Here is a 13,462-nt window from a genome sequence, read left to right as displayed (position 1 = left end):
CAGGCCTTGTTAATTTAACAATGGCTTTAAATTCAATACAGATACCTGGCCCCTTCTTACCATGCTTTTTAAGTTCTGCAGTAAGCATGGGAGGCTAGATGTTATCCCTGTACAGTATGTCCTTTCTTCTCAGTTAAAAATTAAAGCAAGAGGTCATTCTTGAACAGATTCAGACACCATACGGGGTTTTGATAAAATACAGGGCCAATTCTAGTTGTATACAGCCCTCCCTCCTCTTCCTACCTTCCCCTACTTTTAAGACTCATAATAAATGAAGAAGAGTTGTCTTTCAGGCAGTGTTGATGTCCACCTTCAGTACACTTCTCGAAAAGATGTTGCTGGATGTGTCACCGTTATCATTCATTTCTTCAGAAACATAGAGAACGTTTGGTTGCCAGAGCCAGAAAACATAAGCTCAGATAACTTGCTGGCCAATTTTTAACTACTGCTTTCACACACAGTTGTTACTAGCCATTCATTAACAAGAAAAGATTAGTACCTTGTTACAGCAGGGGGGTATCCTAAACTTTTCCTGCACTGCTGTCCCAGCAATGTTTGCTGGTTGTCTTTCCAGTTCACATCAGTCCCGCCTGAGCCAACACCAAGCTGTAAGTGCTTACTTGACCAAGGAACGTTTAAAAGATTTGTGTGGCTGCATTTATATTCTCTGTGGGTAGGCATGGTTATAATACTTCCTTTTCCTGCATTTTTCACAGTGATTCAATATTCCTTCTGTATATAAGACTGTGCCACTTTAATTATGGATCGTGCTTCCATTTAAATTGATAGAGAATTTGTATTAAAAGTTCAAAAGAGAAGTTGCTGCCTTCTCTGCTATTTATAGTGTTACTGCTTTATATAACTACATGTTTCCCATATAGTGGATGAATTATAACAGACAAATAAGCATCTCTGCCCACAAGGAACTTTTAGTTCTGCATAAAAAAAAGATGAAAGGATACAGAGCAGGAAAGCTCAACGCAGAAAACTGACTGAGGTTCGGCAGGTGGAGAGAAAACGCTGCAAAGAAGTAGCATGTCTGCAAAAGGTCAAATCTTATCCTAGAGATGAGGGGCAGTCAACAGAATTAGGACCAGCATTAATGTATCGTACTCCATAGAGCAGTTCCTGGATTAGCAGTGAAAATTGAGACGTCAGTAACTGAGGTGAAGAGGTTATTTTTCCTATGAAGTGTTTAATTTTGCAAGTGTATTTCCTGTTGCCCAAGCTCCGTCGCACCAATTCCAGGGAGCCAGGGATGACACGTCACTGAGTCACATCTCACTTCAGCTGCACCGCGCGTCTTCAGCAGCTTTCGCTCCCACCTCTTCAGCGTTTTGCCAGTGTTGCCTCCTGCTCTCCCCGCTCAGACACAAAGCTCGGGCAGGGGAGTGGGACTGCGAGCCAGCCCGTTCCTGGGAGGCTGCGCTCTGGCACCCGGCAGCGCGTGCGGGACCCGCTGGGGCCGGGTACAGACCCTCGTGCTGAATTGCATTAAATAAAGGAATTCACACTGCAAGCAGAGGCTTTGGAGAGGAAAAGCATGCTTTGAACAATATGCTGCCTCTAGAAGCCAAATATGTACTAAAAGAAATCGCTAAAAGCGAACAAATGCCCTACAAATCACACTATCTAAAACGGCATAGCTTCAAATTTCCCATACAGTGAGTTTAAAGTAAGTATCTCATGCCTGTAAAAATATTGTAAGACATTATAAAAGTTTCAAAGTCAAGCACCCATCATAATAAGAAGCAGGTTAATTTGGATTAAGTTTTGCAGCTTTAATTCTTTCCCTCCGAGTGCACTTGCATCCTGGTAGTCTTCATTTGTATGAGCACATATAACTTTTCCCGGCACGCAGAATGCTTGATTAAGCAGGAACCGGTCCACCTGTTTTTGTCAAATGTGCTAGAACGGGAGGGATGTCCTCCAGGTACCTGTCTTTCTCCATTAACTGCTGACAGAATTGAGGTGAGAACTTAGGTGAGATACCTAACACGCTGGTCAGTGAAGTGATTCCTGCTAGAAGTACTGACGCAGAATGCTCTTACTGGGCGTACTGGATCTGCTCCCAGTGAAGCTCACCACCAGCTGACCCACAGCCAGTGCAAGCCTTCCACAGAGAGAATGCTGTCAGGTCAAATTAGGTGTTGCTGATTTTCATGATTTCTTTGCAAATCCTTCAATACTTTTTTCAGCTGTCAAAGTCAAGGGCCTGCAGTCAGAATCCCAGCTTTTCTATTTTTTAAGCAAGTTCTTAATTGTTCTGTATGGCAAAAGCTTGTAAATATGAAAGGAAGGTCTCCTAAAAACTCAGAAAACAGATGGCAAATAACCAACCACCTACCCATCCTCTTGAAATGTCTTATTTTTAAGAAAATGAGCTTTTAAGCCAACTTCATTTGTGGGTGGGCATTGACTCATGAGTTTTGAACACTTACTGTGGCAATGCAAATCTGGATCAAAACTTAAATTTTATGTTTCCAAAAGCATCGTTGAATTTTTTTTTTAAAGCAACAGAAATGCTTGTATTCCATTTAGTTTTCAAACTATCCAAATTAAATATGTATTTTCAAACCACTCAAGCATTCCCTTGCATTGTTAGTAGTCAAAACACAAGAGGAACCTATTAGTGTATCGATCGCAGGAGGTTTTAAGAAGAGTTTAAGCAAGTCCCTGTCAGGAATGCTCACAGGAGAGCTGGTCTGTGGCGGGGACGGGAGGTCAGATAACCTCTCAGTCTTTCTCAGATTTTTGATTCCTAGAAAAGAAAACTGACTTTATTATTCAGAGACTTCCAGGGGGGCAGTACCATGCAGCTGTCACAAATCAGTGACAATACTGCGACCTTTATATAGGAAAGATTTTCTTACTGTACTCTATAGCATCCTCACGGAGGTATGTTCATAAGGTAAGTTAAAAGAAGCTGCCAAGTAGATAAGAGTCAGTCATTTTTGAGCTGATTAAACAATATTGTTGATGACAGAGGTTAGCATAGGAGTGGCTTGGCAAACAACAATAATTGCCTATTATAATAATAATATGTGCTAGAACAGGAAGCTACTCTTCCTCCAAGCTTCTGAGCATATACCTTGCAATCATGACAGCACATATAATGGCAAGTTAATCTTAAAAACAATCACCTGCAAAATCATGACCTTGTTTGAAATATTTTAATTGCTCTGTCATGCAAGTATTTTCCAAGGTTGGTGTGACTGAACAAAGTTAGAAAAATATTTTGCATTTTGTCAGATGATGTGTTTTGTAGATGCATGTTTTTGTACTCTTAAAATAAAAGGAGGCAACTGTCTGTACATCCTACAGGCTTCTGGTATATTTAATATATTCCATAAATCATAACATAATGATCGGTCCTGTACAGTAAAATACTACTATCTAACAAGGGCAGCAGATTTTCAGGATTTCAGATTTCAGCAGGTATTCAGGATTTCATGCTAACTTGTTTCTCTGGAACAGATTTGAAAGAGGCAAACTACAGATTGGCAGTAGGACTGGCAGCAGCTACAATAACTAAAAATTATTAAAACTCAGTGTTTTCACCTGACAGCTTCACATTCCTAAAGTCCATTTAAAATCTACTTCTGCCACTAAGATTAGCATGTGGAAGACTTGAATTTGTAGGTGTGAGAGATGCAGAGAGGAAAAAAATAGTTTCTCACATGTAAACATCTATTTTACTGAAGATCCAAGTGAGCTAAAGAAAAAAGCACGACAAAACTCCATCTGCGTGCAATTCCTGGAGCCTTACTCATCTCACTTCCTGATTCTCCTTTTTGGCCTCCTTTCCCTTAAGGCCCTCCCACCTCTATAAACACCATAACAATAATTATCCTGTCAGTGGAGACTTAAACATTCTTGACATCCTAACATCTAACAAGTACAGGACATTTCACAAAGGCCTAGCCTGGCTTTCAAGAACTGGGTCAGCTTGACACATCCCATGTGTTTCTGAAAGCCTGCAGTCTTTGAGCTTGCTCATCTATGGTAATGGGCACCCTACCAATGCACGGACTGGAAACAAAACACTGCCTGCTTTGCCAGGGGAACTTTAAAATGTTTCCCGAAAGCACCGAACTCGTACATTTCCATCCTAAACATCATACAGACGATGTCCTGGGGTGCCCGGCCGCGCGGCAGTTTCCAAACTCGGTGGTTTTGTGACCCGCCTGCCCCTCGTTAGTTTAAAGGGTACTGGAACTCTTCCAGCCGCTCGCAGGAGTCGGGCTGTGATGCACCCAGCCAGGGCAAGGGGAAAGGGAGCACCGAGTGCTCCTGCCCGTTAGCCCAAGGAGCCTGGACGGTTAGCTCTTTTCTTCCTTCAGTTCATCTGTTCCTGTCCTTCAACCTCACCTCGCTGGGTTACACACCACAAAGGGATTTTTTAGTCCAGGCCAATCTGGCCAAACGAACTCTTTCACTGTAGAAATTCTGGCCACTCTGATTTTTTTTCAGTCAGCCTTCAATGGTTTTTCTTGTTTTTCAACATTTAAATCATGCCAACTTGCTTCCACCCTCCGCAGAAATTCATGATGACTCAGAAATGGATCTTGACCCGCTAGCTAAGAATCGCTTCTCTAATAGTGTTATGGTTTGATATCTGTTTTCACAAAAGGAATAAACCAATGTGTCTCATTGCGTTTTCTATCCTGCCCCCGCATAAATTTGTCTTGTGAATAAAACACATTCTATCTAGCTTGGAGGGCATTTTATTTCTGTGTTCATTTTGACATTTTAGTTAGAATACGATGCTTGTACAGTAGCCCTGACAGCAGAGAATATAAAATCTTCTATTTATGATCTATCCCGATGAACAGATTTTCAGTTCTCCTTAAACTGCCTTTGACTACTGGGCAAAAAAAACCCCACCCTATGCATCAGAAAATGCTCAAAAATAATTGTTCTTCAGTGTGGAAACAGGATATGGTAAAGAGCTATGAACAATAACTTCGGGAGAAAAGCATGAACTATGAATAAACTTTTTAACTCATTAACAAAATGCAAAGAAATTAAAAGAAATTGGACTACAGAGATTAAATTTGGTGAGATTTTGTATAAAGAGTGGATCATACTTCTGTAAAACTTGGGGTCGCCGTAGATCGCAGTGCCCATGTACATACCAGAAAGGTAAGAGCAGAACACAAAGAACGAGGCTGCTCCCGCTGTGTATACACACTGGTGTTTGAGTACCAAAATGAGATCTGTATCTGTAACTCTCCCTAAATATTGTTTATATTTATATATATATATTTGTATATATAAATATAAAAAATATATATTTGTTTATATATATATAAATAAATACCACAACTGAAGCATTGGCAGAGATTTCTAATCACTCTCGGTTGAAGGTAGGAACAGGTATAGTTGAGTCATACAACAAAATTATTTCTATTAGCGGATTGCTCAGTTTTATAAAAGCAGAAGCGCCATGTTATGTGTGAGCAACAATATAGTAATACTGTAAATTGCAACTTGATTACCATTTGATTCAACCAAGTTAATAGCTGATGACGGCCTATAATTCATACGTGATTCATTTTGGCAAGTCTTTCATTTGCCACTTCATCAAGCCTATCCTATATATGAGCAATTAAATTAGCAGAGAAAACCCAGTCCAAATAGCAAAAAAATCCTCCAGGTAGTTGGAAGAGATCTAGCCTTAACACTGTTGAAATATCATAGCCTACTTCTCAGTGGTTTTCTGTTCTTATTAGGACCAGTAATTCTGCACAGGAGGTACAAAAATAAGTAACACACTGCTGATTTCCAAGCAGCTCGGAGAACCAGGGAAAACTTATTCCAAAACAGTTACAAAGAAACTATACATTGGAAAAACTTAACCAGGAGAAATATTAAAGAACAGCAAACAGTTACCCTCACTGCAAAGGGGAGAGAGTAGATTTCAGAGAGAAAGTGGCTGGAAATTTGTCAGGCTGGCAGCCATAGCACAGGTACTAAATTTATGTGTAACTAGGAGGCTTGGTCCCACAGGGGGAACAAAGGACACGCACAAAAATAAGATTCCCAAGTTGAATCCTGCTTCTGTTTCCTGATGAGAACTGGAACGCTGTAGGTACCACTGGCACGGATGGCCATAGCCCGCTTCCTCGCTCTCAGCACAGACACACAGAGCAGCCAACACAGGACCCAGGAGTTAAATCGACCTCAGCGGCGTCGAGGCCACGCAGGACGCTCCGCCGTGAGAAGAGGATGTGCTTGTGCAGCCGGGAGAGGAGGATGCTGCCGGGAGGGCGGCAGCCAGGGGCTGCTCTCCCCTCTCCTCCGGCTTCTGGGCTCCTGAGGAGAGCCGCCGGGCGCAGCGACAGTGAGCTGGTGCCCACAGGGCACCTCTGCCAGGTCCCCGAGCGACGGAGGGAACCGAGCGCCTGAACTGCCTTGAAAACCCGCGTCCGACGTGTTGATGCCCCGTTGATATGTTCAGCAAGAGGCCAAACAAGTACCCTCGGTTGCTGGAATGCTTGGGCTGCATTTTCTTCCGTTGAAACGGTCACTAAAAGTAAACATAAATGAAAAGCAAGCATACAGAAGAAAATCTCTGCATATGAAATGAGGCCTAGCAAGGCTTTTCTGCAAAGCCAAATAATTTCTAGCTGATCCATCAAATGAAATTCTTTGAAAGTGTCAAAAAAAGAACCCAAACCCCACCCCACAGCCAAAGAGATTTTGGTGGACTAGTTAACATTTTACAGTGTTTCAAAAGGTCTTTGATTAAAACCGTAATCCAGAGATGACTCAAGCAACTAAGTAATCACTGGGCAAAAAGAAAAGTACTATCATGGCTCAAAATCTGGGGATGGAAAACAAAGAGCAGAATTCAACAGCGAGTTTCTGCAATGGCACAAGGTTAACGACAGTCTTCTTCAGGGCTCTGGAGCAAGTCTCGTATTGGTGCTGTATTCACCACAGATCTAGAAAGAGGGCTGTACTGTGGGAGAGTAAAGTTTGCAGCTGCCATAATTATTTCAGCTAAGCAAGACAAGGGGGGACTGTGACGATGAGGAAGTCCTAACGAGATAGTATGGATCGTGTAATGGTGGATTAAGCTCAATATTAAAAATGCAAAGTAATGCATGTTAGAGAGGAACATGAATACTGCTTCTAAATCTGACAAATTCCAATTAATTTATGTCAACTGAAAAGTAGGAACTGGGCATTTATGTAAATATCTATGTGCTATCTCTAATCCTCATGAAGCTGTAGTCAGCAAATTTGTAGGAGGAATAAAATAACATAGTGGTTAATACCGAGTATTAGAATACCTTTCCATAAAGGAATTTATTTTCTCCACTGGCCCGATCTACAGTATGTCCTCCCTCAGAAAAAGTGATGTGGACGAGTCTGTCTGGGGGCATGTTTGGGGGAAGTCTTTTATAAAAAACAATGTTTTGATAGATTTGGATTATTTATCCTAGGAAGGTGGTAAATGACGGGATAAAAGCAATCAGAGTGGCAATAGCATCAAGGAGTAAGCATGGAAACACTTGCTCTCTTATCTTATTGTACAAGAGACAGGAACTTGATGGTGGCAAAATGGGTGACGTGGAATATTTTTGCACAAACGCTAAGCGAGCCATGGCTCAGGAAGCAGCTATGGCAGAAAATGTATTGAAATTCAAAAGAGTTAAGACACATCTACACTTGTGAACGTAACAAATATATCGCCCAAAGTTTATGTTAGCCGAGTATTGTATTTTATTAAATTTAACGCTAAACTACTAAGCTTCATGGTTTACAACCACCTCTAGAAACCAGAAAGCAAACTTAGGTCTAGTGGGAGATTGCCTACCAGTGCCAGGGTAACCGACCCTCGGGCACGGTTCAGCATACGTTTTGACGTCCATCCTAGGCACTTCTACTCTTGTATAGCTTGCAGCTCCTTCTGACAGGGTATTTTTAGATAACTGCTTTTTGTCCAGCCATAGATATTACTAGACAACATGGAGTGGTCTCATGTGACAGGATATTTTGGTGACTATGGGCGAGAAATGTTTAGCTGCTTACATGCCTTTGCGGGTGTCACACCTGCATTACCTCACCAGACGTTTCACACAGGTGAAGCATAATTAATCTCCTCTATTTCCTGCTTCCGCACTTGTTGTCCAACACACTGGCAGGCGGAAATGGTTTGTGAGGTGCCCAACGTTTCAGGTTCTAGACCTGCCAGTGAAACTCCCTGCATCTTCTGCTGTTTTCAAAGTCGCGCTTGCCGGGCTGTAGGCTTTTCCCTTTCATTGCTGCCGCATTAACGCACCGGTGCAGGCAACCACTGATTGATCAATGACATTAAGTACAGGCAAAAATACCGTTCAAAGCACAAACCAAATGAAGAAGAAAAAATCCCCGAACAACACCCCTACCCCCACCCCCGCCAGAACCCTGTTGTGCTCCTCCTGCCCTCATCAGCCGAGGCATTTCCCAGGCTGTCCCGTTTCCCGCGGGCCGCCCCGCCCTGCTCTCGGTGGCGCTTCCCCTCGCCCCCGTGCCCGAGGGCGGGCAGCAGACCGGGGAGCCGGGCCCGACAGGAGGCCGCCTCCCCAGGCGCCAGACCGGCTTGTCGCCACCTATTTTTTTTTTTTTTTTTTTTTTTTTTTGACTCCAGCCGCCTTCAACCGACGAGCGGTGGCGGCGGCAACGAGCCGCCCTCCTCCTCCCCTCAGCGCTTTGCCGCCGCCGCCGCCGCCCTCGCGCCTCGGCGCGCGCACCGCCCCCTCAGCCTCGCGGCGGAGGCCCCGCCCCTTCTCCGCGCCGTCGCGAGCGCGCGGAGGGGTGGGGGGCGGGGCGGGGCCGGGACCCGGTGGAGGGGCTCAGCTGACCTGGGGGCGCGCGGCGGCGCCTCGCGCCCGGGGCGGGGGGGGGGGGGGGGGCTGGACAAGAGAGTGCGCGCGCGTGCGCGCGCGACGAGGAGGGGAGGGAGGGGAGGGGAGGGGGGGGGGAGCGGGGAGCCCGCAGCCCGCGCGCCCGTCGCCCGCCCCGCCGCGGCGCCTGGCGCGCGCTCTCCGCCCGCCTCGCTTCCGCCCGGCGCGCGGCGCCGCTGCTGCTCTCCCCGCCGCTCCCACCGCCCGGCCCGGCCCGGCCCGGCCGCGCCCCCCCAAACCCCCCCCCCGCTCCCCCCGCCGGCCGCCGCCGTCATCGCCCCCCCCACCCCCCCCCCCCCCGCCTCCTTCCGACACGCTCCGGTTGGGGGTGACCCGGCGGGCAGAACCGCCTCGCTCCGCAGCGCTCGGGCCTGCCCGTCGCTCCGCCCCGGGGCCCGTCCGGTGACAGTCGGAGACCGCGGGAGGTGGCGGCGGCGGCAGCGGAGGAAGAGGCCGGAGCCGGGATGTCCGGGCAACAGCAGCAACAACAGCAGCCGCCGCAGCTCCCCTTGGCGGCCGCCGCTCCCCCGCCGGCGCCGGGGATCCCCGCCGCCGCCGCCGCCGCCAGCCCCGGCCCCGCGCCGGCCGCCGCGCTCCTGCTCCACCCGCCGCCGCCGCCGCCGCCGGCTACCGCCGCGCCGCCGCCGCCCCCCCCAGCCGCCGCCGCCGCCGGCAGCGGGCCCGCGGCCCCGGGGAGCGGCGGTCCCGGCGCGGCGCTGGGCCTGCCGGCGGGGAGCAGCGGCGGCGGCAGCGCCCCGGCGCCGTTCCCGCACGGCGACCCGGCCCTCAACGAGCAGGAGAAAGAGCTGAAGCGGCGGCTGAAGAGGCTCTACCCGGCCGTGGACGAGCAAGAGACGCCTTTGCCCCGCTCCTGGAGCCCGAAGGACAAATTCAGTTACATCGGCCTCTCCCAGAACAACCTACGGGTACACTACAAAGGTGAGGGCCGGCCCCGGCGGGGCGCGGGGACCCTCCCGGGGCTGGGGGGCTGCGGGCCGGGGAGCCCGGGCCCGACCCCCCCGGCGGGCACCGGAGTAACAATAACAGGAAATAACACACGCTCCTCTCCCTCTTTCTTCTCCTCCTCTGCTTTCTGCTCCCCGACATTGCCCGCAGCGTGGACAGAAGGGTCTTGGTTTTCCTTATTTCAGCTTTATTTTCTCTCCCTTCCCCCCGTTTCTGTCGCGGTGCCGGAGGGGGGGCGGAGGGGGGGGGGGGGGCAAGGGGCCGCCCCCGCCTCCTTATGCTTCTGGAGTGGGCATTATGTAAACTCTGAGACTTCCCCGGTGGATTCAGGTATCACCAGAAGGTTTGGGTCTGAGGCAGGAGGATAAAGGAGAATCGGCGTGACGTGTCCTGTTTATGGTAATGCGCGAGAAAAGAAGTGCTTTTTTTTTTTTTTTTTTTTTTTCCTTCCCCTTCTCCTCTCGAGAAGAGCGAGGGTTAAATGGAGTTAAGAGCAGCAAGCGTTAAGCTATGAAACACGGAAATGACGGGAGGGGAGAGCACAGAGAAAACACGGTTTATTTTTAAACTGTGAAAAATGGAATTAAAGTCACCGGTAGTAGTCTTGCCTAACTATTGTACAGACTACTGAGTGATTTGAGGGAAGGAATGGCAATAGGACTTATATTAATAAAGGTGACTTCATAACTTTCTGCCTAGATGTTTCATAGTTAAAATCACTGATGTTCAGAGAAAAGGTAAAAATCAGGCTAATGTATCTGTATAAATCAGCAAGAGGCAATAGAAGAAAAACTTGTGTTGATTGTTATGAAATGTCATAAAACCTGGAAACGCAAGCATACACTCTGACCTGAAAAAACACAGACACATCTGGTGTTCTAGGCCCAAGTCCTAAAGTAGAAGTGTTGTGGATTCAAAACCACTTCTGAGTTGGCTGTGAAGAACTGGATCTTTTGTCACTCTGTAGTCAGATGAGCGTAATGGGAGGGGAAAAAAACAACCTTGCCCTTACCCTTTCTCAGAGTTTACAGTGGAGAAATTCAAGTGAAATCTCCATAAGCATGTTACTGTTTAATCAGAGGAGGAAAACAGCAACACAAACACATGGCAGGATTTGGCTGCCGTGAAAGGATTACATGTACTCTCAGAGACTTTTTTTTTTTTTAATGAGGCTTTATTATTGCATACAAAACACTCTGTTTAAAATGCTAAGTTTTATGCACCATACAAAGATAATAAAGGAGGTTGATAACTATAGAGCAGGTTTCTGGAAGGCACTAAGTGATTTAAGGACATGTTATTTAATACTCAACTCTGAATTTCCTGGCTTTTGTTCAGTGTTTTATGACCTTGTATTTTTAGAAGCATTTTGTATTTTCTGGTGCTTAGTGGTGGCGGGTTGGGTTTGTTTTGTTTTGTGGTGTTTTTTTTTTTCTTTTTCATTTTAAGATGATCACAGCTTTATGGTCATCAAGTCCTTCTGCTGGTTTGTTTTGCTTTGACCAACTCTTTTTGCTTATGAACTAGAATTTAGAGATGGAACCTCTCTGGTCTGTCAGTGTAATTGTAGAAGTATATTTTTCAAGCTTTCTTTGTGCTATTCCTGTTTTTCCTTGCTTTTCTCCTTTGCCTTAGTGTTAAAAAAAGAAATTCATTACCTCAGAGAAATTACAAGAGGCTCAGCATGTTTCTGAAGTATAGGTAACATAGGAAATACTGTGGCTATTCTACCAAAAGTTATAAAACACAGTTACAATAATAAAATAACTTTGCTCTAGCTCTTAAATAATAGCAAATGATGAAGGTTGAAGATCTCAGAGGACTGTAAAAAGGAGAGGTGCCAATATAGCATATCTACACTTTTCTTTCTCCTAACTGCCAATGGGAGTGAATGGCCTCTTCAGTGGCCCATCATTTCTTCCTGGTAATTCAATGAAGGTGGCTGTTAGGGCAGCCCCATGGATATATGTTACCAGCCTGGCACCTGGAGTTGGTAGCTGGGCTGAGCAATCAGTAGTATCAGGGCATTCATACCTGAGAACTGGGGGGGGGGGGGAACCAAAACAAAACACAAGAAACCCCACTAAAACATCTGTTGCCTTTTCTCCCTCCTGGATCCTTCAGCCTTAAGAATACAATAGAAGGGAAGAGAATGAGGAGGTTCAGTGAGGAGAGGAAGGGAAGATAGCAAGTAAGAATGTGCTTAGCGCTTTGAAATGTTGCTTCTGCAAATCAGTTGTAAATAGAGGTCTCAAAAGAAAGCATTCAAAGTACCTTCTTGTGGAATATTGGCACTTTCAGTGCTTCTGAAGTTATCTTAAGTAGTTATGGAAGTAGATGTTTTTGTGAAGGAAATTTGAATCGAACATTGAGCATGGATAAAGATCTGTTGTATTCTTGACCAGAATACTCAGGGAAGGGAGAGAAGACAGCTCTGTCCAAAGAAGCCAGTAATCAAAAGCAATTCTTACTGTCTTCTATCACTGTAGTATGGGTACCTTGTACACTTAAGCTTTCTCAGCTGCCTCTGTAGATTTCTGTCTATAGAACTGTTTTTCTGGAGTAATTTCTTCCTGTCTGTGACTGATAGGAGGCAGAAAGTGGTAATCTCAGTGGTTTCCTTCCACCCTGGATGTGTTGGGGATACTCGCCTCTGAAAAAGTGAGTGTGGGGTAACAATCAGAGAAAAAGCCTTCAAAGTTATTTTTTCATATAACTATCTTCATAATTTTAATGTGCTGATGTGTTGTCAGCAGTGCTCTTTTTGTTACATTGGTTTGTGAGAGGAATGATGGTCCTGTCTGTGTAATTTTGAAGATTCCTTTCATTTTCTTGCATACCAGTGGACAACTTGTACGGAAACATGAGCTGCAGTAGATGTCTCGTTCTACCGTTTGTAGCTGTGGTGCTTTGTGTACTGCATTTCTGGACCTGAAGCTTTTTGCAAGCATCTTGAGAGTGCTTAAAAAAATCAAAACTGCCACAAACGAGGCATTGATCAAGCGGTGGAGGTTTAAAGAAGGGAATACAGTATAGCATCAGGATAACAGCTCTTCAGATTTTGTTGGGGGGTCAACAAAACCCCAGTGCTTTTTTGTGTTAGCTCTCAGTGTTACTTAAGAAAATGAAAAGATACATGGGGAGGTGTTTGAAGGGAGGATGCATTGACTGCCATGTTGTTTACCAGAACAGGCTAATTTCTTTCTGCAGTGAACTATTCTGTTATCCTTTTACAGATTCTGACTTTTAGGAAGTTTTGGCAAAATCTGGATATGAAATACATATATGTTGGCATCAGTGATGCTATATTATATTAAAGACTATACCCCAGGCTATTTTTGGTTTTTGGATGGACAGATGTACATTTCTGTGTTTCTGCCAGTTAGCCCTGCAAGCTGATAGAAAGCTAATGCTGTCCTAGTGACTGTTGGTCATGGTATATCTATGTAAGAGACATGAAAAACAGCATCAGAAAACGATTCATCATTTCACTTAATGGTAATATTAACAGCTCTGAGCTATAGGTCAGTGGTAAAGAAAACATAAGGGTTCAGACAAGTGTATGCTACATGTAAAACAGTTACTGCACAAAATACGTA

At 45.7% G+C, this 13,462-nt stretch overlaps 1 protein-coding gene across 1 annotated transcript in view; it reads left to right on the top strand.

The window, feature by feature from the left end:
* Positions 1–9,146: 9,146 nt before the first annotated feature.
* Positions 9,147–13,462, top strand: part of RANBP9 (RAN binding protein 9) — a 41,744-nt gene continuing 37,428 nt past the window's right edge. The window contains exon 1 of the mRNA XM_032998817.2: positions 9,147–9,836. Coding sequence (XP_032854708.2) covers positions 9,362–9,836 — 475 coding nt within the window. The 5' untranslated portion in view covers positions 9,147–9,361. The remainder of the gene's footprint in view (positions 9,837–13,462) is intronic.

Source organism: Tyto alba, unplaced genomic scaffold, assembly GCF_018691265.1.
Source record: "Tyto alba isolate M040663 unplaced genomic scaffold, T.alba_DEE_v4.0 Super-Scaffold_48, whole genome shotgun sequence".
NCBI classification, from domain to species: Eukaryota; Metazoa; Chordata; class Aves; order Strigiformes; family Tytonidae; genus Tyto; species Tyto alba.
Note: the sequence above shows the minus strand (reverse complement) of the source record. Positions and strands in the feature narration are given on the sequence as shown.